At 38.8% G+C, this 26,233-nt stretch overlaps 1 protein-coding gene across 8 annotated transcripts in view; it reads right to left on the minus strand.

Moving 5' to 3' along the window:
• The window catches only part of SEMA5A (semaphorin 5A), a 365,023-nt gene that overhangs the window by 210,402 nt on the left and 128,388 nt on the right, over positions 1-26,233 (minus strand). For all 8 annotated transcript variants that reach the window (XM_076330319.1, XM_076330320.1, XM_076330321.1 and 5 more), the window contains exons 4-5: positions 22,754-22,853; positions 8,625-8,670 (exon numbers count right to left, since the gene is read on the minus strand). In XM_076330319.1, the coding sequence (XP_076186434.1) occupies positions 8,625-8,670; positions 22,754-22,853 (146 nt within the window). The remainder of the gene's footprint in view (positions 1-8,624; positions 8,671-22,753; positions 22,854-26,233) is intronic.

Consider the following 26,233-nt stretch of genomic DNA (forward strand, 5'->3'; position numbering starts at 1 on the left):
CGCACTGCTAGCCGAATTCATCCTTTTCTGGCTTCAATCAAGCTATAAGTTTGGCCAGAAACTACTGTTCTGCAAGCAGAAAACAACGTAATGAAAATACTAATGGTATCACAGAAAAAAAACTGGAATGGATTTCAAGCAGCCAACAAGTCCACCTCTACCTGCCACGAAGGACTAGCTCTAGCTTCACAAATACTTCTTAATTCTTCTTTAAATTCCCAGTTGTCTAATTTAATTATTTGTGGACTTGCTGTATAATAAAATCCAACAGTCTGCCATAAGAAAGGTATCAACAAGAGGAAGAGGTATTGTATGGAAGTGGCATTGTGATACACAGATGTACTGCACTTTGTCTTTTCTTTTTTTTTTTTTTCTTTTTTAACCTCTGCTCTCAGCACCACCTTATACAAAAGGTAACAGTTCAAATACCTCCTCAAGTTTTGCTCATCCCTAGCATCCAAGCAGAAGTTTGCACCTGCTCTATCACCTTTTGGTCACTCTGCAATTTGCTCACCTCAGTCTCCTTTGGAAAAGTTTTATGAGCACTAGTTGTTCCCTCTGCTTCCAAGCTTCCGAGGAACTTGGAAAAGCATCAAAAGTAACACTAACTTATCTGTTCTGCTTATCCATTTTTCATTCACACGTCCCAGACACAAAAATGGAGGGCCCAAGCAGAAATAATGTTTTGGTGGCTGATGCTCCCTTCACATAAAGAAGGGGAAAAAACATCTGTAATAGGGAGGAATACTCTCTGTTCCCCTGACCCTTAAGCAGATACCAGGCACAGGAGAACCCAACAGAGGTTTTTTTTTCATTTGATTGTTTGGCTTTTTCCCCCTTAGGGACCCAAATAGAATGTTAAATCTCAGTCTGTTTTGCATTCCAATGTTGCCAACCTATGGCTGTCAGAAGTTAAGGGCATCCTTAGGTTAGTACCCTTATGCCTTCAAGCGTGAAATCAGAGAAAGTTTTTCTTGCATCTCCTTTTCTGCACAAGTAGCTTCACCCCAAAATAAAATGATGATTCATTAGGTTTCTTTCATGTATTTCACAAATCAGACATCTATTACACAACTAGTGACTGTAAGTAACATACAACACAAAAAATAAATGGACTGAAATACAGCCAATGAAAGTTTTAGGAAAAGCATTAAGCTGCCTTTTAATGGGTTCTATTTATTTGGCACCTCAACAAATTAAGGAGATTAAAAGATTAAAGCTTAACTTCCTTACCTTTATCTCTGAAGCTGTTGTTGATTATAACTGAAAGTTTTTAATATTGCATAAATTAAAGATTTGATTCTACAAGATGACTTCTTACAGGCTTTCATTTTGTTCATACCAAAGGGAACCCTACAGCACTGTCCCAAAAATGAACTGTAAGGAGAGTCTGAGTGATTTGCACCTCTATTGGAACACCATTCACTCTAGATTAGGCCAAATACCACCTTAGACAAAAAGACAAACTAAGGTTATGAAAGCCTCTCATAAAACACATAATATGATCTCATTTTATCATAATAACAAGCAGTTGTTATTTTCAAAATGGGATTACAACCCTGGTAAATATTTGATTCCTTTAAAAAAAAAGAATCAAGTGTTGTTAAAAAATTATGTTCTGTACTACAATTAAGGTAAAATTTATAAAAGTGTTTCACATTATACATATGAATTTATTTGTAAAAAACCTCAATCATGAATTCAGGTTCCCTCTTTGTTTAACCTAGATAAAAACAAAGTATATATTCAAAGTATATTACAATTTACTCAACTCATTAGTTAGCCTACCATCTAGTCATTAATGAGTCATATAAAAGTGAACTATCATATGTAACAGGTGTTTATATAACAGGCTTGCCAATGTGACGCCCATCTACAAGAAGGGCTGGAAGGAGGATCCGGGGAACTACAGGCCTGTCAGCCTGACCTCGGTGCCGGGGAAGATTATGGAGCGGTTCATCTTGAGGGCGCTCACAAGGCATGAGCGGGACAACCAGGGGATCCGGCCTAGCCAGCACGGATTCATGAGAGGCAGGTCCTGCTTGACCAACCTGATCTCCTTCTATGACCAGGTGACCCGCCTAGTGGACGAGGGAAAGGCTGTGGATGTGGTCTACCTGGACTTCAGCAAGGCCTTTGACACCGTCTCCCACAGCATTCTCCTCGAGAAGCTGGCGGCTCACGGCTTAGACAGGTGGACTCTGCGCTGGGTCAAAAACTGGCTGGACGGCCGGGCCCAGAGAGTTGTGGTGAATGGAGTTACATCCAGTTGGCGGCCGGTCACGAGCGGTGTTCCCCAGGGCTCAGTTTTGGGGCTGGTCTTGTTCAACATCTTTATTGATGATCTGGATGAGGGGATCGAGTGCACCCTCAGTAAGTTTGCAGACGACACCAAGTTGGGCGGGAGTGGGGATCTGCTCGAGGGTAGGAAGGCTCTGCAGAGGGACCTGGACAGGCTGGATCGATGGGCCCAGGCCAACTGTATGAGGTTCAACAAGGACAAGTGCCGGGTCCTGCACTTCGGCCACAACAACCCCATGCAGCGCTACAGGCTTGGGGAAGAGTGGCTGGAAAGCTGCCTGGCAGAAAAGGACCTGGGGGTGCTGGCTGACAGCTGGCTGAACATGAGCCAGCAGTGTGCCCAGGCGGCCAAGAAGGCCAATGGCATCCTGGAATAGTGTGGCCAGCAGGAGTAGGGAAGTGATCGTGCCCCTGTGCTCGGCACTGGTGAGGCCACACCTCGAGTACTGTGTTCAGTTTTGGGCCCCTCACTACAAGAAGAACGTTGAGGTGCTGGAATGTGTCCAGAGAAGGGCAACGAAGCTGGTGAAGGGTCTGGAGAACAAGTCTTCTGAGGAGCGGCTGAGGGAACTGGGACTGTTTAGCCTGGAGAAAAGGAGGCTGAGGGGAGACCTCATCGCTCTCTACAACTCCCTGAAAGGAGGTTGTAGCGAGGTGGGTGTCGGTCTCTTCTCCGAAGTAACAAGTGATAGGACGAGAGGAAATGGCCTCAAGTTGCACCAGGGGAGGTTTAGATTGGACGTGAGGAAAAATGTCTTTACTGAAAGAGTGGTGAAACATTGGAACAGTCTGCCCAGGGAAGTGGCTGAGTCACCATCCCTGGAGGTATTTAAAAGACGAGTAGATGAGGCACTTAGGGACATGGTTTAGTGGGCATGGTGGTGTTGGGTCGATGGTTGGACTCAATGATCTTAGAGGTCTTTTCCAACCTTAATGATTCTATGATTCTATGATTCTATTTCAGACACTCTTGACACATGTAAACACCAGCAAGAATTCCCTTTGGTAAAATTCATTCTCCAAAGTAGCTCCTTTTCCTGACAATTCATAGATCAAATCTTGCCTTTAATTCCTTAAATGCCTCATTAATGGGTGTGTATCTATATATACACACACACATCTATATATCTATATCTATCTATATATACAAAAAAACCCAAAAACTCAAGATCCCAGAATTTGAAGTTGAATAAAACACATGAAAAAGAACCTCCAACCTTCTTAGCCTGCATAAAGAATCTAATTTGAATCTTGTGGTGAACTAGTGGCTAAAATTGCCTTTAAAAATGGACTTTGAGGCATGTGTATTTCTAACTGAAAGATGTGCAGATTCAGCATGAGAATAAAATCTCAGGAGAATTATGTAACTACAGGAACTACAGGTGGAATAGGCTCATATTCAACCTTCTGAGCATCTCAAACTGAGAATAGGCTTCATAGATGAAAGATTCAGATGGGAAAGGCAAACTCAAGCATGTGCCCTGTAAGTGCCTTAATAATCTGAGTTTGTAAAGAAGTTCATTTTATGGATGAAGAAAAGATGCATACATTCTACCAGGTTTGTGAAAAGCTTATACATGCTGGCTTGTAAAAATGTTTATGGCAATTGTGACATAAACACTTTCATAAGCCAGCATGTATTAGCTTTTCACTCTTCACAGATACATCGGCAAACTTGTCATGTAGGTAGACACAAACAACTGTTTGAATTTAGAAGCTCTCTTTTCAAACAATTAAAAAAAAAAAAAAAAGGTGAAAAATAGACACTTGTTAGAGCCATCCTCTACATGATGTCAAAGCCCTACTATTAATCCTGACACTGGCTAGATATCATCTTTTTTAAAAACGTTTTTGAAAACAAATCTATTCACTTAAACACTACTGTTTAGGTTTCTGCTTTTATATTTTAAGGAATAGAAGAGAGTTTTCAGGAAATCCAGCTTTCATCTTGTCCAATGCTTTTATGGATTATTCTACTATTACTTGAGGTGAGCAATAACAAAGCAAAACTCACAAAACAAAACCAGGCAGAGTCAGGCCTTCTATGTCTGTAAGCCTACTATTGCTGTAGCAAGAGTTATAAAATATTTGTCCTTCTACAACCACAGCCCAGTGAGTGCTTCTTTCCTAATCCATAATCGCTATGCACGCATTGTTCCAACAGTCAGCTTTGAACAATTTGACTCTTAGGCTTCTCCGGCGAGAGCTTAAAAGGTTTTCACTTGTTTTATTCTTCTTTATTCTGCTACACAAAGGAAATTGCTGAGACACATCAAATACTGGTTTGCTACAGACACTATCATATGAAACTTGCTTACTCAAACAACAGGCTTTTCCTATAAAGTACAGAGCACAGAACCATGACATGTGGGATGACAACTTTGATGTACCCACAATGGGCAATGATGTCTCACTGCATAGTCCTAGCTCACGTTTAGATACACATCCTGTCTGATGCAATCTAGTTGCACTCTAACCCTCACTTTTACAAGGGATTAACTTTCACTAAACTGATGGAAACAGTACCCTTTTAATACATGAATCTCTGTTCTGCGTTTCTTTTGTGAGAACTTGCATTTCAAATGGCTGTCTGGTTTTGGGTGGTTTTTTTTAAAAGGAAGGTTATCTTGTGTTTCAAAACTATTTTCCAGGTATACACTTGTAGAAAACAGGGCATACACATATTTTGGCCCAAAGTAATTTTTGCAAAAGTCTGCAAACAAGGAGTCATTATTTTACTTTATTCCTTTTTAGAGAGCTTTCCTATTATAAAACAATATCTGATAATATTGCAAAATAATACTTTATTTATAAAATGTCTCTCTCTTCAAAAATATACGGAAATTTGTAAACAAAAGATCTGCAAAGATACTTTTACTATAACTAAATGATTCTTACTGTTCCAGTTTGTTACATGTAACATGAAGCCTTTTATCTTCATAATAGCAGTGTGTGGACAAACTGACGGCACATTTGAACAGACGCTTAAGCTAAGAAAGATTAAACTGATGAAGCAAACAAAAAATCAAAGCATGACTGTAAAGAAAATAAACAGTTATAAAGGTCTAACTGAAAACTGTAGAAAAGGAGGATGCAAATCGTAACAATCACCCTTGCTTCCATGCTGGAAGTATTTGCTGTGCATGAGGAGAAGTCGGCAATTTTCCTCCTCCTTCAGACATACAATAGCAAAGATAGAGCTTGAGCAATTTTCTAAAATAATTAAACAACAGGTGTATAGGTTGTCTTGTTTCTAGCCCTTTCATGTTGTTATTGTGCTACACTGAAAGCTTCTTACAGCTAGCACTTCACTGTGTGCCTTTTCTTCCAGATGCAAAAACATAGTTTATTAGCTTGTGAAACATCTGCATGTTTTTACAAAGGCTGGTTCATGCAAAGAAATCAAAGTGAGCAACTTACGTAGAAGAATTAAACTGGGGTTTTACATTATTATTATGACAACTGTGTGAAGAAAAAAAATGCTAAAAGTTCTCCAGTCCATACATAAAGTGTCAAGGTGTTCAGTCCCTCGGCAAACAAATGCTAACTAGCACATAGAGTATTAACAAGTTAAAACACAGTATGCTTTATTTCTCCTGTGAAATTCCATCATTCTGTTTTGCAAGGATTTCACATAAGCTTTACTTTGCTTCTCACTTTTGTTCCTACCTTCCTCAACCATAACGGAGTTTCAGGTTTGAAAGATCTGGAGCTTCAAAATACTGTAATTTTTAATTGCTAACTTGGTAAACTTTTTATCCTCTAATCCTATTCAAAATATTTCTTTCACCACATGTGAATGACAGAAACTTCACGTGCCCTTAAGTTTCAGAAATCGAAGTTTACTTCAATTATACCTGAGGTAATCCTATACAGCATGTTGGGATGACTGGGATTGCAGCTAGGGTTCTGTCGTTCCAAGAGAACTTATCTGAAAGGTCTGTAAATCTCAGTGAATCATTTGGTAGATACACTCTTGGCTTTAGGTGGGTTTCAGGTGGGTAGCTGGTAAGTTTGAATACAAGTTTCCACAGGAATGGTTACTGTCTCTTTCATTACTAAAGCTTTCACACTTTCCAGCATGAGACAGAGACTCTCTTCGTGTCTTAGCATTTCCCAACAAAGGCGGGGAAAAGTTGTGCATCTTAATGGCTGAAGTCTTGACAGAAGAGTTCAGACAAGTAACCACCAGTAAGGACAGCAGCACTGACCCCTGATCCTGCCCTGGGGCACCTGGAGGGGCTCCAGGTACCCCAGGCCTCTGAAGAACTCTCCCAAATCTACTTTTACGACTACAAGATCAGTGACTAACTTCATACTTTCATACCAGATTACAAGATGACCTGCGTGTGTTGTGTAATGAGTTTGGGAGTCCTAAACAATACACCTTACATCCTGGCTTACTTGCATCAAAACAAAGCTTCAGCCACCTCACAGCCGATTTGGAGCTGCCATAACTGGCACGTCCAAGGAAACACAGTATCTTTTGGATAAGGGCTGTCCTGGGGCACTCTTACAGAACCAGAAGGGAAGCAGAGGGGAAGAAGAGGAAGAGAAGATCTATGAAGGACAAATATGAAGTAGCCATCATGGCAGATTTGAAAATAAGGGAAAAAACTTGAATGCTTGGAGTAGGGGTAGTAAAGATACGCTGGTGAAAGAAAAAAAAAAATTACATACTTTGATTTCAATTTAGAAATACAATCTCCCTAAAGGCTTGTGGAAAAAGGTTTGAAGATACAGAGGCAAACCAGTGGTGCTACAGCACTGAAGACGGAATAAGAAACTTTACCAAAAGTCAACTTGAGAAGACTGTTTAAAGGCCTCTGCACATTTATAAGACCAAAACCTAGTAACCTAGTATAACATCAACAGTATGATTTCTGTCCTCATTTTATATTTTTTGCTGATTGGAGTGAGAGGATGTCTGTTTGAGTCAGTCAGCACAATTATAAACCTCCATAATCTACAGACTTCTCCCTCATTAGTGAATTCAGCCTACTGATACTTATCCTAACAGAGAAAAGCTGTGAACTTCAATCTATGAATTAGCAAAATAAACTACAACAGCACCATCAGAGATCTCTGAGTGCAGCCTCTCAACAAGAATCTTCAGGACTTAACCCAAATTATTTGCCAGGATATTGAGCATGTCACATAAGGTGAAAGTAGACAGTCCGAATTCTGGATATTAAAAGTGCTTGGTGTGTCACAGCCTTAAGCACTAGCAACAAAATTGAATATTTATAAATACTGCAATTTTGGTTAATTATAAGCCAACTTCAGATCTTGTTTCTTGTAGTCTGGGAAGGTAAAGCAAGTCTGCAAGCCTAATTAAAGCATACACAATGTGTTCCACAAATCACAAGGACAGCCTTACCTGAATGCATTTTACTTTTCCATATTCAACTGTATAGTATTACTTTGTGATAATAGGCACAGTACTGAATCTAAAGCTAGTAAATTTTAAATTGCATAAATGAAAAGATTATGAAAAAACATACATCTTTATTTCATTGTGATTTTCTATTTCCACACCTTAGCAAGTTAGCCAACTCAACTAAATTTACTAAAACAACTCTTAGAGCCAAGAACACTAGAATGCTGGAAGTTAGAAATGATGCCAACGAAAGAGAAAACCAACAAAACCTAAGCAAGGAACACCACTCAGAAGACTGAGGGAAGACGAGATTGCTGATATATGGAAGTCAGATGAAGTTCAGGGTAGAATAAATTGATCAGGGATTCTCACTTACCTTTCTATGAAGTCTAACTGCCTCTAAAAGGCTTTGTTTCACCTTCCAAGCTCTAACAAGTTTTAAACAATAGATAGCCGCCTTATATACAAAACTGAGATTCTGATACCTGTGTTCACTCTATATTTCTTCCTTGAAAATTTGCTGTTTCATTTGCCCAATTTAACTGTAGCAAGTATGAATGAATTTTTTTATTTATCATTATCTGAAAAAAAAAGTATTTTCTCGATAATAACATAAATACTGAATACAGAAGCTGCACAATAATAAGTTGGAACACTTTTCTAAGAGAACATGATCCTCCTTCCCAGCCTCCATTTTTATAGATACACTCTAACAAAATCACAGCAGAGTAAGGTAACATCACATCTGTATGGCCTGGGACAAAGGCTAATCTGGAATTAGAATGGATAATATGACTTATATAATATGGGGCTGAAAAGAGGACAAAAACAGATGCATACTTATCTGTAGTTATGAAGCTTATGAATATCTTGATTATCTGCTTTAAAACATCTGCTTACCTACATCATGCAGAGGAACTAAGGAAACAAACATAAAACATACCTGTATTAGAGAGAGATCCTCAAGCTGCAACCTGAAGAGGTAGTTTCTGGGGTTAAAAAAAATAGTAGATAAAAATTAATTGTTACTAGTGTTTAAGTAAAAAAAAAAGTGACTAGCGTTTAAATAAAAATATAATTAATGAATATAAAAGACAGGAAAAAAATTAAAAAGTGACAGGCAGTCAGGACTCTCAATTCTTTCAGGGACTGTCTTAACATACAGCCCTTTGGGCTAAGGACTAAGGCGATTTCTAAAACAGATTTTCAGCTTGAAGGACTGGCTGCATATGAATAAAGTAGATATTTATACTGCATACATGGACATCTGAGTCATTGCTCCAGTCTTCCTTTAGAATCAATGGGAAGAAATACTCAGTGCTTTGGCAGATTCATGTGACCAGTGTTAGATGTCTAAATGAGAGTAAGAGGACAGGCAGATTAAAGCTGTCTGTTTCTCTCCACAATGATGGGAACCTTATGCGATTAGCTTAGCCACAGATACATAAAGTTTGAAGCAAAGGATCCCAGTATGATGGAGTGTCTGTAGAAGCCAGAGTTTTCACAATTCTGACTGAAGTCCTGTCATACCCGGTCTGATTTCTTTGAAACCCGAGGATTTTTTCCCACGTACAGCAGGAGGTACACACGAACCAAGCATATTTTTCAAAAGCCCATGCTTTTATTGCAAAAGGATTTCTCACTCCGCTTTTTCTCTACAGCAGTATCGCTGCACCTACAGAACTTGGGGGGAGTTCAGGCAAACCATGAAGACGTGATGCAAAGGCACTGCTTGAAACCTGGGGAAATGATGGGTTAGGATACTCAGAAAGGTGAGCGTGCCCCACCGACCAAAAACACTTCCTTCAGCACATACTGGTGCAATGTATGTGAGCTATCGCAACTCCTCCCAACTTACTGTGTCTATGTAGTTAAAGCAGCTGTCTTGTTACACCTGTTCTAATAAACCAGCTCTGTTGGTAGCGCTCGTGGTATCAGTCCATGACCCTCATAAAAATGAGCAAGTACCACACCGTCTTTGAACTGATTTCAGCACATCCTTCTCTAGTGCAGATTCTCTTTCATGCTAGGTCTGAATAAGGCTCTTCCATGCTGCATGTCCATATTCCTCCTGCCCAATTTTTTTTTTCTTTCTTTCTTAGTTTCTTCTCACGCCTCTTTTTCTTCTTTTCATTATGTCCTTTTTTTTCACTACATGTTCACATATATAATACTCTTCAGTCCTCTTCTGCCTAATTTTTACCTTATTTAAAGCGATTCTGATTTTCCAATGCCACTACAGAGTGATAATGTTTTATAGATAAAAATAGAAAGGAAGAAATTTTTGAAAGGTTAATATAAATTATGTCGATTTTAATTTATTCGTAACAAATCTGTAACATTAATTTCTAAGATTTCAACAAATTCACTTAAAGCAACAAAAACATTACAAAGAGATGAGTAAATTAATCTTTAAATTTAAATATTTGCAATATTCACAAATTATCTGCAATATTACATCCATGCAACTGGTAGAAGTGTAATCCAAATTAAAATTAGGCCACATTTTTTGAGATAATAATCCTAATTCTTTCCAAAGAGGTATGAGGTACTGTTAATTGGCACAGATAGCCAGGACCTGTAGTTTACATCTCTATTATTTTTTTTAATAAGCCAGTGGGGGGAGGAACAAAAACAAACTGTGTCTAAAAAACGAAAACAAATTTTTTTCAAAGCATGTATCTCATAAACACAACCACTATCATGGCCAGCTTTATTTATGGACTCTGGGGTGCAGCTACGTGTATTTATTTATTGACTCTGGCACACATATGGCCTACTTAAATTATGGATGTACAGTAATCACATCACTAGTCTTTCCTAGGAATATTGCTAAAGGGAGTTACTCAAAATGCAAGAGGCAGGCTATTAAGGGCAAGAATTCATGAGAAAGTAAAATAAAGACAGAATATTTGTTATTAGCACAGATAAATCACCACAAGGAAATAACTAAAATACTTGGGTTTGAGTCATGAAGAGACCTGAAGTGGGCAAAGAAAACAGTACACTGCAGGACAATGTTTACACAAAGCTTCATCCACAAGCTACGTGCAAGTTGACTTGAAGGACTTTCACTGAAACGTCAGGAAATGATGTATATAGTCTTTCTAACCCACCTACACTCTCTCTGTAAGGGTAAAAAATATCTTCACATCTGCAAAATGCCTTGCTCAGAAATATGCAGCAGGGAACATAAATACTTAGTCTGCTCCTCATCTCATTGCATATAAGCTTCCATCAGCCATCATTGATTGTGCTTCTTTCACTCCAGATATCAAAGTTAAAGAAACCTACAACTTCACTGCTGTCGCAAATCTATTTTTTCCACTTACAGAAGCAGAACAACTTTTTTCTTCCAGAGAAATTGAGCTGCATCCTCAGCAGGTATAAACTGTTTTCTTAACTCAGTGGTATCAGACTCACAGGAGTGGCACATAAATGCCCCATTTCACTCTACAAATAAATGCAGTCTCTGTTGCAGAATATATGAGCAGACAGTCTGGTCTCACACTTTTAGTTTTCGGGTCAGTACTTAGCATAGTGTCATGTCAATCTCTATGTGTACTTCATCTTGAGATATCTACTGAAGATTTATCAGTGATGTGGCATTTTAAGACAGATTATCAAATTATTAATGTCTTTTTACGGTCTTTCATCCTGACATCATTTCAGCCTATTAAAAAGTAAGCTATTGTCCCAAATTGTAAAAATTCTATATTAATAAATACAAAAACAGAATGTCAGGCTGAAGAAAAACAGAGGCTGAAAGTTTTGTGGGATTTTTTTCCTAGAAAATGAGATTTGTATCCTATTCAGTAGAGCACAACACTTCTACCCATTAATATATCCAGTATGGAATTAGAAATATTGACCCTATAAGTGTTAGGGAGACTAAAATGTCTATATTCATGTGAATGAGCCAAGAGCCAGAGCTAATTAGTGTACATTTTTCAACTTCCTGTGGCTGCCAATAACCAATTAAAATATTATTTTCAGCTTCATAAAGCCAGCAGAAAGAAAATGGAATAAGAAGAAAAGCAATGTGCAAGACACAGTAAAAGCATTACACCTTAGCAACACAGAGGTAAACTGGGCAAATGGACAGCACAGAGTGACTGTGACTACATAAATAATGCTAGGACAAGTGGCAAACTAGCACTGGGAGAGCAATCAGAGCTATTCCTACCTAAATGTGCCCACTGCAGCAAAAATTGCAGGACTACATTTAGCTCTGCAAATACCTATTGTATTTGTTTAACATGCTAAGGCATGCATCTCTAACATGCGAGAATTCATTCAAAAAGGACATACATGAGAAAAATCTAAAAAAAAAATATAAGCATGACAGTAAAAAAACACACGGGAAATATGATATTAATAAATCGAGCAGTCCAAAGAAGAAGTCAATGCCAATTTCCATTACATGTGCAGAGCCATTATGCTGCTCACGAGATAGGTGACAATACTTTTTTCAATATGTTGTTGAGATTATGCCCTGGATTGCCATTTTTCAACCTCCATTTAGCTTTATTCTAGTGCATTTATGCTTTGAAGGCAACAAAGGATGTGAAATAAAAATGACCAAGTACATTTCTGAAGCATAGACACAGACCTCTTAGCACGTAGGCCTGTCTCCCGTCTAAATATGATGGTAATAAAAGCAAGACAAATACAACTTTACATGCTGGAATTAAACTGATTTGACACTGGCGGTAATTGGTAAATTTGTTTCCATTTGGTGCTTAATGAATGAGGAAAGCAAATACGTTACATAAATCTGCAAACAGAAGGACACTGTAATGAGAAGAAAACACAACGAACTCTGAGATACAGCAGCATCCTGTATTCCTTCAGATAGCCAGCAGGCAGTAAGCATTTTGCTTTACACTGACAGCACTGAACTACTTTTCTAGGTGAACTATGATAACTAAAACCTGTTAATCAAGAGCCTGCTCAAACCCAATGGCAAAGACTTCCACCAGTGTCAGGGGGAACTGAATGAAGCACCACAAAAAGCATGCTCCAGTCACCTCCTTGACAACAAGGTATTTCCATCTATCGCAGTGAATACATTTAGCATGACTACAGACAGAAGCATAAAGCTAATCTTCTGTATGTTCCTAAACAAGTCCATGTCAAAAATCAATTGAAAACGCATAAAGATTCGAAAGCATAGCATGCTAGTAATGGTTGTTAAATCCAGCACTTTACCCTTTTCTTTGTGAAACAGCAAGCTATAAAACATGAACCCAACAACAAAAAATACTGTTGCATTCAACACAGACATGAATTAGAAGAACATTAAGGTGGCATATACAGCTTAGGAAAACGTGCTACAGATTAAGCTTTTGAAAAACTCCTAAGATAGCAAGAAAAAAAACCCACCCTAAGCCCCCATATGCATCTGCAATTGAAAGCCTGAATCAATAAATAGGGGTTGCAGCAAACTCAGGAACTCAAGGCATGATCAGACATGCTGCCAAATCTCCTGGAAATAAACCAGTAAAAGATTCCTTCCTGTGCACTTCTTTCAAGAAACTGTTTCACATGAAAGAAGAAAATTTTATTCAATTTACTGGAAGGAAAATATATCAAGACTGAAAATGAAAAGTATAAGCTCTGTAAGAATCAACTATTAAGCAAAAAGTCACGATTCCACAATCAAGACGGGAAAGTTTTGGGTAAAAGCCAATTCTAGTTCTGCAGTGTAATAAAATCAGCAATTGGAAATAAAACAGAAAAAGAAATAAGAATAGGAGGAAAGGCGATAATCAATACAAATAAAAAATTGTGATGTAGAAAATTCATATGGTTATATTAAGATACAATAGGAAAAATATGTGAAAAAGCTTAGGATGATACATTCGAAATAAAAGAAACCTAATCAAAGTGGTCTAGTTGAACTATTATATGAAAATGGTCAAATTACAGTAACAAAAAGCAGACTGGTCAATAAGTAATTTTTTCTCTGCATTTTGCAGAAAATAGAAGTCTCAGCAAATGAGAATAATGAAATAAGTAGCTTACTGATAAATGCTAAAGATGTGAAAACAGCATATACAGAGATAAATATTTTCAGACTCGCAGGTCATGCTAATTCAACCTCAAAATTATGGAGAAGTGATTTTTGGTCTTCTTATTGCTCTTTTTAAATAATTTCTAAAGTTACAGGCATTCTTCAGGAATGACAGACTAACCATGTTTTATTAACATTCAAAAGGGCAAAAAGGAAGACTCAGGTGATCATAGGCTGACCAGTGAGACACTGAGCTTGGCAAACAGAATAACACTATTGGAGTCAGTTAGGAAAGAATCCCATTACAAATTAAATTAATCCACTCAAAGGTCATGTAAAATCTGATTTCCTTCTCTGATGGTTGCTCCTCAGGATTAGCAAATCTTACTACATTCACTTCCCTGTGGCTCCACATACAGCCTCAGCAGCGACTAGAGATCCTAGAACGTAGCACTCCTGCACAGATGTCCAGCCACAGCCAGGCATCAGTTCTATGTATTTCTTGCCACGGGCTTCTCCAGGAAAAGCAGAAAGGCACTAGTGGCCTGTCTCTGCAGCTCTGGAGCTCTCTCTCCTCCTGAAGTTCCATCATGCCATGTCATCTCAAACATGCATTACCATCTTCTCCTGTTGGCCCCTGCTTCTCACACACAGCACCCAAGTTCCCGAGCTGGGGATGGCCTCAGAATATTTGTCACCTGTGCGCCTCTGATGCATGCAGATCAAGGCTTTTCTGAACATTATGCTTTAGTCCAGATAAGCTTGTGAGCTTACTCAGCTATTTATTTAGTAAGTTGTCGTTGGGTTCAACTTTATCCTGAAATATCACCTCAACCAAAATGTTAACCCTGTATTTCATAACTGTGGCTGACCAAATCTTTAATACTTTTTAATGTTACAATGCATATCTCAAAGTACATGCCCCCAGTTTTTACATTTTGGCAAATATGGCACACACTGTACAGTACCCACCCACATAAACAGCCATACAAATCCTATGTGGTCTTGTTACCATTTCATTGTTCAACATATTAATCTTCTGTTTCTTTTCAAGATTAATTTGAAATTAAATTTAAATGCTGCTGTTATATCTCCTCGAAAAAAAACAATAATGGAAATGGGCTTAAATAAACAGAAATTTTAGACGGTTCATGCCTTTTGCAGCCTCCTTTCCTACAGTAATCAACTTTGGCACATAAAGTTTGCTTGAGCTGTTGGGGTGGGTTTTTTTGGGGGGAGGGGGAAGAAGGTAAAGAGTCTAAGGTAGCCGAAGTTTGGACTTTTTTTAAATTTTATTATTTTATTAAGAACAGAAACTGCAACAACAAAATGATCAAAAAATATCTAAGTGATCACATTAATGCTAAAGGTACTTAAAGGAAGGAGATACTAAACTCGATGACCCACATTTTCACAGCCAGCCTTGAACTTCCCTCCTGTGATCATGCTGTAGTCCTCTGGTAAAACCATTAGTTTCCAGCAGAGCCCTTCCCTTCAGTGGAAGTTCGCTGTACATGGGAAATTCAGAAGCAGGATGCATACCAAGGTAAGCACATGATGTCAACACATCTCTATATAAAATGCAATCTTGCTCCCATCAAATTTTGAGAGGTGAAGGTCACGTACACAGTATGCATCATTGCACTGTTAAATTTTCTGACTGTACTCTTGGAATGAGGACTGAAACATACACACCTACCTAGCATCCGAGCAGCCCTCTCACAAGATGAGTGCAGCCACTCAAGTGCATCCACAAGGGCGCTGCAGTAACTCATGCAAGGCACCAATGTTTCAGAGGCAGGGAAGAGTCCTTCGCAGATCTGACTGCTGTTCCAAGTGGCACCTCCCTAGGACTTCTTCTATATCATGGTTATCAGCTTCTGGCCAGCTGGTAGCTCCCTGCCCTGCATTTCAGTGCCGTAAAGGCACACACAAGCAGACAAGTTCAGCAAGGACCAAACTGCTGGCGATGTAGGACAGAAACCATATGTTTGGACTAACATTCGTTGCAGAAGAAAGGAACAGCTAACTGACATGAGAACACAGTCTAACCAGGAACCAAGAGAAGGCATAAGTTGCCATATTCTGCAGCAGGACATGTACTGCTGCTAGCACAGCTCAAGTGTGTCATGACTTCAATTAAAGACAGGTACCCCTTCAGAACACCACTCATCTGATGTAATTTCTAAAGATGACTTACACTGAAATAGCAGTGTTCTCTGCCAAAGAAGTTCCATTTACTCCTGCCATTTCTCTTTTCATCTTACCCCGAGTCAACTCCAGGGCTCCTCTGATGATGCATCATGTTAGTTCCACTAATTAAAATGGCAAGACATTAAATCAGCACAAGAAACCGAGTAATTTTTGTGGGGTTAGTAAATTGATTAGTGTTACTCTGCAACCAGACTATTACCAGAGCTGGTGCAAAGGAGGAGAAAATTGCATAGTGGAACAAGGCATGAGCAGGGGAGGTACAAAGCATTAGCTTTCAAAAATATTTAGGAACCTATTAGCAAGGTAGGAAAGAGAAGCAGTAGGGGAAGAAAGACCTTCCTCTTTCTGCAGCAGTAGGATGATAATTTCTCTTAGATTTAACATTAAACCATACCTTAGTTTAGATCAGATCAATCAGTGGAAGGACAGACATTGACTACCCTGAACCAAGTGTTAAATGAGCAATAAAACCCAGATGGATGTTCAAAGAACATAGCGCTAATTCCTGGTGCCTGTATATTCTCCCAATATGTAGCGCTCAGAGCATCTCATTAACAAGAAGCTCTCAGATTCTCCTGCTGGGAGCAGACGACAGCAAGAAGCAAACCTGTACAGTTATTTATTCCTTTATTAGATATTCTTAAACCACTGTTAATGAATCCTTCAATTTGCCTTTCTGTTATTATGGCAAATAGTGGTAATGGTTCAAATTAACATTCCCAAACACACATCTAATTAAGTGAAAAGGCATACTGTTACAGTCCTTCATCAGCGAGATAAGGAGTGACTGAGGCAATAAGCCACCCCAAAGCAAGTTATAATCCTCAAAGCAAGTTTAATTAACTTGCAGAACATATAGGAGAAAGCCACCATTATTAGGATGCTCTGTGTAAAAAATAATGTAAGATATGTCTAAATATATATTATCCAATTAAAAAAAAAGTTGAATAGCTTTGAGACCTATTTCTGATAAGCAACTATATAATTTTAAAGTATAGCTGAACTAGCCCAACTTGAATTTTAAAAAAATAAATCACCACGTCTTAAGAATGAACTCCAGCTAGGCTCCTACCAGTTCATAATTTCAAGCACAAGAGGCTTGGGAAGAGGAGGATTACTTCATTTTTCCTTTAAACAAACAAGTTTCTTCCAACATAATTCTTCTTGCATGGTCTGAATAAAACCATTAAGAAAAAAAAAAATTAAAAGTCATAAAAAAAGAGAAAAAAGAATGGATTAAAAGGAAAATGTAACTAATTATTTTGAACCTCAACATTTTTGCCCCAAGCTACTGGGTTTGAGACATGCTTCTAGTTGACTCTTATTTTACCAAAATGGCTAGGACACTTTTAACAATTTCTGATTCATAAAAACTAGAGCTGATAAGTGTTTAGTGCATTGTCAGGGAATGAGGAGAAAAAAAGGCAATGCACAATTTGCCAGGGCAATTCAGTATCTTTCCCCAGAGCTGGTCTTTTCCCCCCTCAATTGACCCTTCCAAGACAGAAACAAAGAAAATGCTGCAGGACATATGGCAAAGCGCTAGGAAAAGAAGGCAAGGTTGCTCTTGGGGAAATCTATGAATCTCCATGCTTACTGGCACTTCAAAATACAGAAAGCATTATCATATTTGATTAGATACTAAGTCAGTCCACTAAATAACACACAGAGAAATATTTATCTGAATATTTTATCAGGATTTATCAGAATAAGATAAACAAGCAGTCTCTTATTTCCTTGAGCTTACTGAGGAGCTAATGCCCTGAGAGTAATCCTTTGCTGGTGCCACTTAATTATAAAAGTAAATTCTGCCCTGCCGTATGGGTTTTTTTGAAGAAAACAAATTAATTCCCTAGAAGGTCTCAGATTGCAAGAGAACTCATTTATTTTTACCTTCCAGGTCATATGTGATGTTAAGAACAATGCCTGGTGCAAATTTTAAAGATACAGTTTCGTGGGAACATAGCTACATTGCCCTGTGTCAAAAGCCAATAGTCTTCGTAATGTACTAACAACTGTTTTACATCCATACTGAATTTTCTCTGTGGTGTTTCTCATTAATCTGGTTTTTTTCCATTTTACATAAATATATAATCTCATACAATTTAGCACATACCTATTACGAAAAAAAGTTCCTTTTACATTAAATCTAGACCTAATTGACAAAAATCTGTCATGTTCTTCAAATGCAAATTTTAAAACCCAGCAACTGTAATAAAAATCATTCTTCTTCCCTTAATTCAGCTTCATAAATTGAACTGTAATCTTTGCTTGTCTTCACTATGCACTTTAGGCTGTTTGACCAAAGTCAGACAAGATAAATTTCTCCCTCTGCCTTTTCCCCTGTCTGTCCGCACCCCCTCCACCCCACTCCCCCATTTCTCAAAGCTATCTAAATGAATTTTTCTACACAGACAATTTGTGCAAAAACGTCCCAGGCAAGCAGGGCAACTGTAGGCTGTTACTGAGATCCAGGCAAACTCATCACTCATTTCAGAAGACATTCCTTTCCCTCTGAAGCCCTCGCCAATGGTACACATATATCTCCTTCTGCACAGCAGATTGATAGAAGACCAAATGACACTGTTTTAAAACAAAATATTACAACACTTATGCTTCAGATCTAATATATGTTATTAAGCAGACCTGTTAGACTGGAAGGCATTCATGATTGTCAAGTGACTCTGACAGAAAGACAAGTGCAAGCCTCGTTGAACTTGGAAGTTGTGCCAGCTCCTTTTACAATTAAAACAGGAAGTATAATTGAACCTGTACTGTATAGCACTATTCAGAAACTAAAGTAGTCGCTACTAAAAGGCATTGGACTTCATGGTAGGAAATGCGCATCAGTGTGACCTAAGAAATAAAGACACTCCCCACAGTGGAGGTAAAGGATTTGTGAGGAATTTGAAAGATGAACAACAAAACGGACTGCAGTTACTTGTTTCTACTGCGTTCAGAGAAACATGACTGTGCACACTCCAGAAATAAGCCAGACTGAGCCAAAACCAAACTTCATTGGGATCAGCAACCTCTCTCCCTAATGCGGGTGATGGGAGAGGGAAAGCAGGGGGTGGCTCCAAATCTTACGCAGCTCCTCAACACAAGGGAAATACCAGTGCCAGGGTGGACTGGATGATTAAAGCGAAGGTTTGTGCAGTATTGGAGTAGTAACATTCGTAGATCGCTGCAGATGGTGTAAGGAAACTGAAATAAGGCTAGCAGACTCCAAATTAATCAACTCAAGACCTGCAGGAGAACTGGACATTTTGCAGAACAAAATAAAATATCAACCAGAGACTTTTCACAAGGACTGGAAGACAACCTGCAGAGGGCGGGGGGGAGGGGGGAGCAGATAAAATTGTAACAAAGTCTGGTTTTGCACAGCAACTACAGAATGCCCACAGACATCAGAAGACCACCTTTATTTCCCAAACTGGACAAGCAAGACTAATCTTAGCAATATTGGACTAGTAATTACCTTCCTGGTCATTGCCTGCTATGGCAAATACTAAGGAATAATGTCCCTTTCATATATTTAGAGATCTCTATCTCAAAAATATTTCTGTTCTTGTTTTGTTCACACTGCTAAAATGTGACAAAACTCGTTGTTTCTTGACTAAATTACCCATGGCCAACTTAAACCGATTTGGTTTTCTGCCAACACTACTGTGTAGTTTATACAGCTATTTCCTTCCCTAGATGTACCTGCTGATGGATTTATAGGTAGGTGCTGCACACTCTCAGCCTTTGTTTTCCTGCACTACAATTCCAACCCTCTTCATTTGCCTTTTAGCAGCTCTTCCCTACATCTCTTTCTAATTTCAGTTAACCTTGTTTAAGCATATATAAACAGAATAATACACACTACTACAGCTTAAAGTCTCCCAAGGACCTTGTGAAATGGTATCAATAGTTCTCTGTCACTACGGGAGACACCTTTTGAGGCATCATGGGATCATATGTGTCTTTTTACATAGCTGCATGACATTGGCAGCTCCCAACGGGAATCCAGTCTGGATCCCAGCTGGGATCTTTGCTACCTTGCTTATTAAGACAAACAAGTCATGAACCTCTTCAGAGGCTGTAGAACTTCAAAACTGGAAGAGAATCACCCGCAGTGAATATCAGTGATGGAAAAGGGATTTAAGAATTTCCAATAGTGTCAAATTTTCACAACACTATTTTATTTGGTTTCTAAGACACAGAAATTTGGGGGAAGAGTTCACTGAACTCCACTAAGGTGAAAAAAATCAATTACAAACTTAAGCTGAGCCAGGACATAGCTCCTGGCTGTGAAAATCATTCCTCTAGTTTAGAAGAACACCACTTTACTAAAGCAGAAGCCTAGAGGTGCAAGCTTCACGCCTTGTTTTTGTTTGGATGCTGGACAAGTGAATCATAATGGGAGTACTTCTCTTGGCAGTGTAAATGGAGTAATCTAAGTTTATTTGTAACTTTGGCACGTGCCACATCACATATTTCCCTTCTGTACCATTGATTGGGTAGAGAAGGGGAAACCATGTTAGAGGGCTACAAATTATCATTTTCCCAACTGAACAGGAACTTTTAACTGTTCAGATCTTACTGAAATCACATTGCACATAGTTATTAGTTTTTCAGTACTGAAGTGTTAGTACAAGAAGATAATAAAAATAAATTGTTGGAATATTCTAAGAGAAATAACTGTATGTCAAAAAATATTTCACCAGGGAGCAGGAATTAACACTGCATTCTCTTCACTGTCTTTATGAGAGCACATTTGTGGCTTAGGACAGAAAATGAATTCTTCTAACGGCTCTTCAGATATGTGAATCCTGTGAGGCAGATGTGCAAGAAACTTGTACTAAAATTTTATCCACAGGCCATAGCACAAGTATGGTAATATTAATGGTCTGTTCAGATAGCCCTGGGTGAAAGGTAACTACAAACAGTGCGTTAAAAAAAAAAACATTAGTGCAGCCAGTTGAGACTATGAAAGGCTGCAAACACCACTCCTGCAAACGAGCAGAAAACTTGACATCATATTCACAGTGAACAGATTCATTCTACATGATAGCGGGGACTATATGCAAAAGGTGCACAATCAGTAAGATCAACACTTGCATTTTTGGGACTGCAGCACCCTGACAACTGGTAGCTAGTCTCTGAATCTATGACTCCATGACATACAATGACTTTCACCATATAGTCTGGCACAATGCTTCAAGAAGAGAAAAAGTGTGTAGTGAAAAGGACACACTAGTATCAATAACATGTACAATTAGAGAAACCCGCTGGCATGTGCAGTCATTCTAAAGTGAGGTCTCCATGGCCAAACACAACAGTGCTGTGGAAAAGCTTAGAATTTAGAATGGAAATGCAGAATAAGGAAAGGAAAAATCCAATAAATTCTATGAACAAATAACAGCCAGCTATACTGGACTGTGGAAAACAAAGATTTCTGTTGTGATTTTAAAAACACTGAATATTTTTAATTTTGCAATTTTAGCCAGAACAAGAGATACAAAGCTCTGAAGCAGCATTAACTTATAAAGAAACCAAATGAATCCTATTGCTTTTACTGTATTGGGTCTTTTGCAAAAGGCAGAATTGGCAGCTGGCATTTTTTCGTAGTCACTGACTATTCAACAAAATCATCCAAAGCTTATCCCATAGTGACTCAAAAGACTTCATCAAAAGCACAAGTTTAAATGAGCGTATTCTTTGCTGAGATTTGGAGCCCAGATGAACAGTGTGGAGAAAAAAAAGAGAGGAGGGAAAAAAAACCCATTTTTTTCATCGGTTATTGAGTCTTATACAGTGTGCATCGATCCAACACACAATTCCATGGGACTGAGGAAAGGCTCAGACAGATCTGACTTACGCTGGCTGTCTTTACAGAACAGCGCCAGTTAACAGCCTCATGCCTCATTTCATTTGGCAGCTTACAGAACAGAAAAATCAACCTGCGTGCACAGGATATCCCACTTCAGGTGGGCCAGAGACAGATATATATCTCCACACTCAGAAAGTTTTGCCCCTGTAGCTAAGCACCTTCCCTTGGCACACGGAAGAAAAATTCTCTCGCGGTGCATTTTATGACTCTGTATTTTGAACCTCATTTTCAACTAAGAAACAAATTGGGAAACAGAAGTATATTCCAATGCTAAATCTAACAGAAAAACTTCATTAATTCGAGAGTAAAATATATTCAGAAGGCAGATTTAAATAATAAGATTAGATGGTTAAAATCTTTTGCCAACCGAAATGTTTTACTATATAGTTCATATGCTAAGAGAAGAAAAAATGGTGTTCAAGGACTGTCACTGCTTCAATGTTGACACCTAAGACAGTGTCACTGTTGATCACAGCTTGCAAAGTACTGTCCTACTGTGCAAAAATTATGATTACCACTGACTTTACCACTAATTCTGCAGTCTTTAACAAATCGTTCCTGACACCATACTGAATAATTATTAGAAACATCCAAGCACAAAGAGCCGTATTGTGTAGCCAAATTTGGGATCATCGTAAGTTTTATGCTATGGTAACTCTTCTCACATTGTCATACAGCATCTGCCTGTTCTACTGTATGCATGCAAAGTTTGAGAGTACTCCAGGACAGTCCTCTTAAAAATGAGAATAGAGTAAGCTATTAGGATCCTTGATACCAGGTAGTCCATCTTTTAACTTTGGTCAGGAATAAGAGAAAAAAACATACATAATGTTCAGTTTAGTGGGTCTGGAAGGCAGGGGAGTCATATGAAAGCAAGCTGATGTTAGAAGTTGGCTCAATACTACTTATCAACAAAGAACAAAATCCAGTCTGAAGCAACATGAAAAGAAAATAGATTTCTCACCTTGCTCCAGCAATAAGCTCTTTTTGTCCTGGGTCAAACGTTAACTGTGAGAAGTCCACAGCATCTTCTGCTCTGAACACATGTAACCAAGGGGCAATTTCTAAAAACAATCAAGAAATACAACTGTTACTGTAAATGTCATAGTTGTAGTACATCACGTAGCCAACGTTACATTTGCAGATACTGTGAGGCTACAAGTTTTCTCAGTATGATCCTCTAAGGAAACATAGGAGGCTTTTACCACCATACCACGTAATTTACACTACAGGCCTGTAAAATATATAGAGCAGTCACCCAATACACGCTTGAAGGAAGCATTCAAATTTTGGTCTGATTTATAAGCCAGATGTGTTTTTCCTCCTTAGGTAAAGCAGAAAACACCACAGTACAACTGCAACTCACTGGTACATACTCAAGTGAAGTCAGACTAATTTACCATGCATCAGAAGCAGCTGAGGACTAGAGGTTTGGGGTTTTTTGCTTTGTTCTTTGAAAAAGGATCCGATCAAGTGGAAAACAATGAGAAAAACAAGCAAATTTGACTTTTCATCATTTTCACAATAAAAAGGTTGAGACATGAGGGATGAAAAAGAGAAAATGCTTGACATCCAGGTGAACTTTTTGGGTTTTTAACCTGCCTTTCTCGGACCAATTTAGTGCTACATAAAACAGGGCAGACAAGTGGGTGAGTTGCTGAAAATTGGCAAGGAGCATTACATGTATTAAGAATATGAATCTATTCCTACTTTCAAAGTTAAACACATAAATAACTGCACACCAAATCCTTAAATATTTGCATCATTAGTTATTTTTCCATTCATATCACTAGTTGGATACACAACAGTGCAGCTATATGAACACAAATGCTGTTCTGGGAACAAGCATGACTTTTTTTTTTTTTTTTTTTCTACACAGACACACAGAATACATAAAATTGCTATAACAATATAAAGGGTTCTTTAAAAAAAGTGCAGTTGTACAAAAGTCTCATCCTCTAGAGTTTCTCTCCCAATTCTCAGGATATTGAAGCATTTTTCTTATTTATTTTTTTTTAATGTAGTCACAAAGCAGTGGTCCGGAATGCATGTGAAAGGTGAAGAGGGCTATGTATGGATGGCACAACAGGCTGTGAAACTGTCTATTTGAAGACTATAGATGTGAAACAGTCAATAAAAAGACCAAAGGTGAGCACATGGTCATGACCATTTAGAATACAGAGTCAACACCACCCCCCCTGAGAGTGCCGTGGCAGTGTAATTTTTGATATTGTATCACCAGTTGCAGCTCAGGTTGCCAACACCCATTCTAAGCTCCTTTCTTCACTCATGAGCATATTTTTCCTTTTGCAAATGTCTGGGATGAAATAATCCATGTCTGGTGCCTGTTTCAGGATGATTTGTTCCTAATTTAAATTAAAGTTTTAGCACAAGTAGGTCATCCATTCCTAAGTAGAGGGCCCAGGAGAAAAATGTTATTCTGTGTCAAGACGTGTTCAGCCATTGCAGAGAACCATTAAACGCACTGTGCAAAAGCTGTAGAATCATATACTTTGGAAAAACAGATGGAACTGTGCAGTAGAATCACTTGGGTGTCAGAAAACTAACCTGCATTTTTAATGACAGCCTGTATGCATCTGGGCAATTTCAGGCCTGTAATGCCAGTTTGTACATGTTCTGCAGAACTTGTAGCTAAATCTACTGTTGATTCCATCTGCGCTGGACAGATTCCCAAATCAGGGTCTGAACACTGGGCAGGAAAGGGGATGGGGCCGCATATTAGATCACTGATTACAGCTGCCATCAGCTACTACTGTAGATGCTGTGCATAGAAACCTAGCAGGATTCCATAGGAGGAAAAAAAAATATACACATACCTACATATATATATGTTATAGGCCTGTGCAGCCTTATACATACTTACTTATCTATTTGTATTTATATATATAAGGCTACACAGGCAAGCCCAAAAGAGGCATTTCTTAACTTTTTTGTACTTGATTTTGCAACCTTAACTTTTCAGTCATGCATTTTGTATGAAACAATCAATTGCAAAGTTCTAAAAAGTTGATAAATCAGGTAGGACATGAAGATGAGGAAATCCAGATATAGGTCTTGAAGAATCTCACTTACCGGAGAAAAAGACAAAAAAAAGAAAAGAAAAATAAAGCTAAATAAAATTATGTTTATCAGTTTATCAGCCAATGTATCTAAAATCTCCATAAATTCCCTTACACATTTCCCACATGGACACAGAATATGCACATGGTCTTCACAGAAAAGATACACACACACACACACACACACACACACACACAAACTCCCAACCAGAAACAGCTCTCAGTTCCGAGGGCAGCAGAGAGGCTGCTTTTCCTTGTATCAAGCACTGTGACTAGGACCAAAATGGGTGTAAAAGCATTTTATAAAGTAGCAGAAATTCAGACAAAATGATAATACTAACGAATAACTGATAATACCACAGAACAAATATCCTATGGAAAAACTCAGGGCTTTAAAGACAGAACAGAGTACCCAGGCTGGGAGTCCAACCAAGCCAGTGGGCAGAGGTCGCAAGAGGGGCTGGAAGGACAACCCCAGGACATGGGTTTAGTCCCTTGGCTGCTACGTTCCCCTTCCAGGTGGTTGCACAAGCCATGGGAAGTGCTGCCTCACACATGCAGGGAATTTGCACTCTTTGAGATGGCAGCCACGGCTCCCTGGGCTCTCTCTGCTTATGCTCGTGCCCAGAGGTTTCTGCTTCTGAGGAACAATCTTGCAGAATCACACACAAGTCTATTCCTAAACTGCCAAAGTACAACTCAGGCTATCAATGTGTATACACGTTCAAATGTGTATTGCTGTGTGCAGACAGATAGAGCTGAAAACGCCACTGGCTCAGCAGCAGATCTGCTCACAGGTAAAGCCAGACCTGCTGTGGAAACAGCAGTCTCTGAAAGAGAGACACGGCAAGCAGTTGAGAATGGGATTACTTCAGCTCCATATTGGTACGACAAATGAGACCCTTGGTCTCCTGTAAAACAAGGAAAGCAGTAGCTCCCCATAGCATGGGTACACCAGGGACATTTCAGTACACAGAGGTATTGTGGTGCCAGAAGACTACAGGGAAGACTGACATTCAAGGACGCAATTCTCTTCCACTTGTATTGCTGTCTCAGCAAGGCACAATAAAGCTTCAAGGTACAGCAAGCTGGTGATTGAGACCATTTCCAGGTTTGAATCAAGGGGGCAGGGGCCAGGCAGGGCAAGGCAAGCCCAGGCTAGAGAACAAGAATGAGGACTTGCTAAGAAATCTCTCTGAAATCTGATTCCCCTCTGTCCCTCCAAAATATAAATTATTTTATCCTGTCTTTGTTGCATTCAGCAGTGTTCATGCCTGAGGGAATAAAGTCAGGAAGAGCAAATGGCAGCTAGAACTGGTTTTTTTTCAATAAACACCCTGAAACTGTATCTCGTGTGTCACAGT

Source organism: Aptenodytes patagonicus, chromosome 2, assembly GCF_965638725.1.
Source record: "Aptenodytes patagonicus chromosome 2, bAptPat1.pri.cur, whole genome shotgun sequence".
NCBI classification, from domain to species: Eukaryota; Metazoa; Chordata; class Aves; order Sphenisciformes; family Spheniscidae; genus Aptenodytes; species Aptenodytes patagonicus.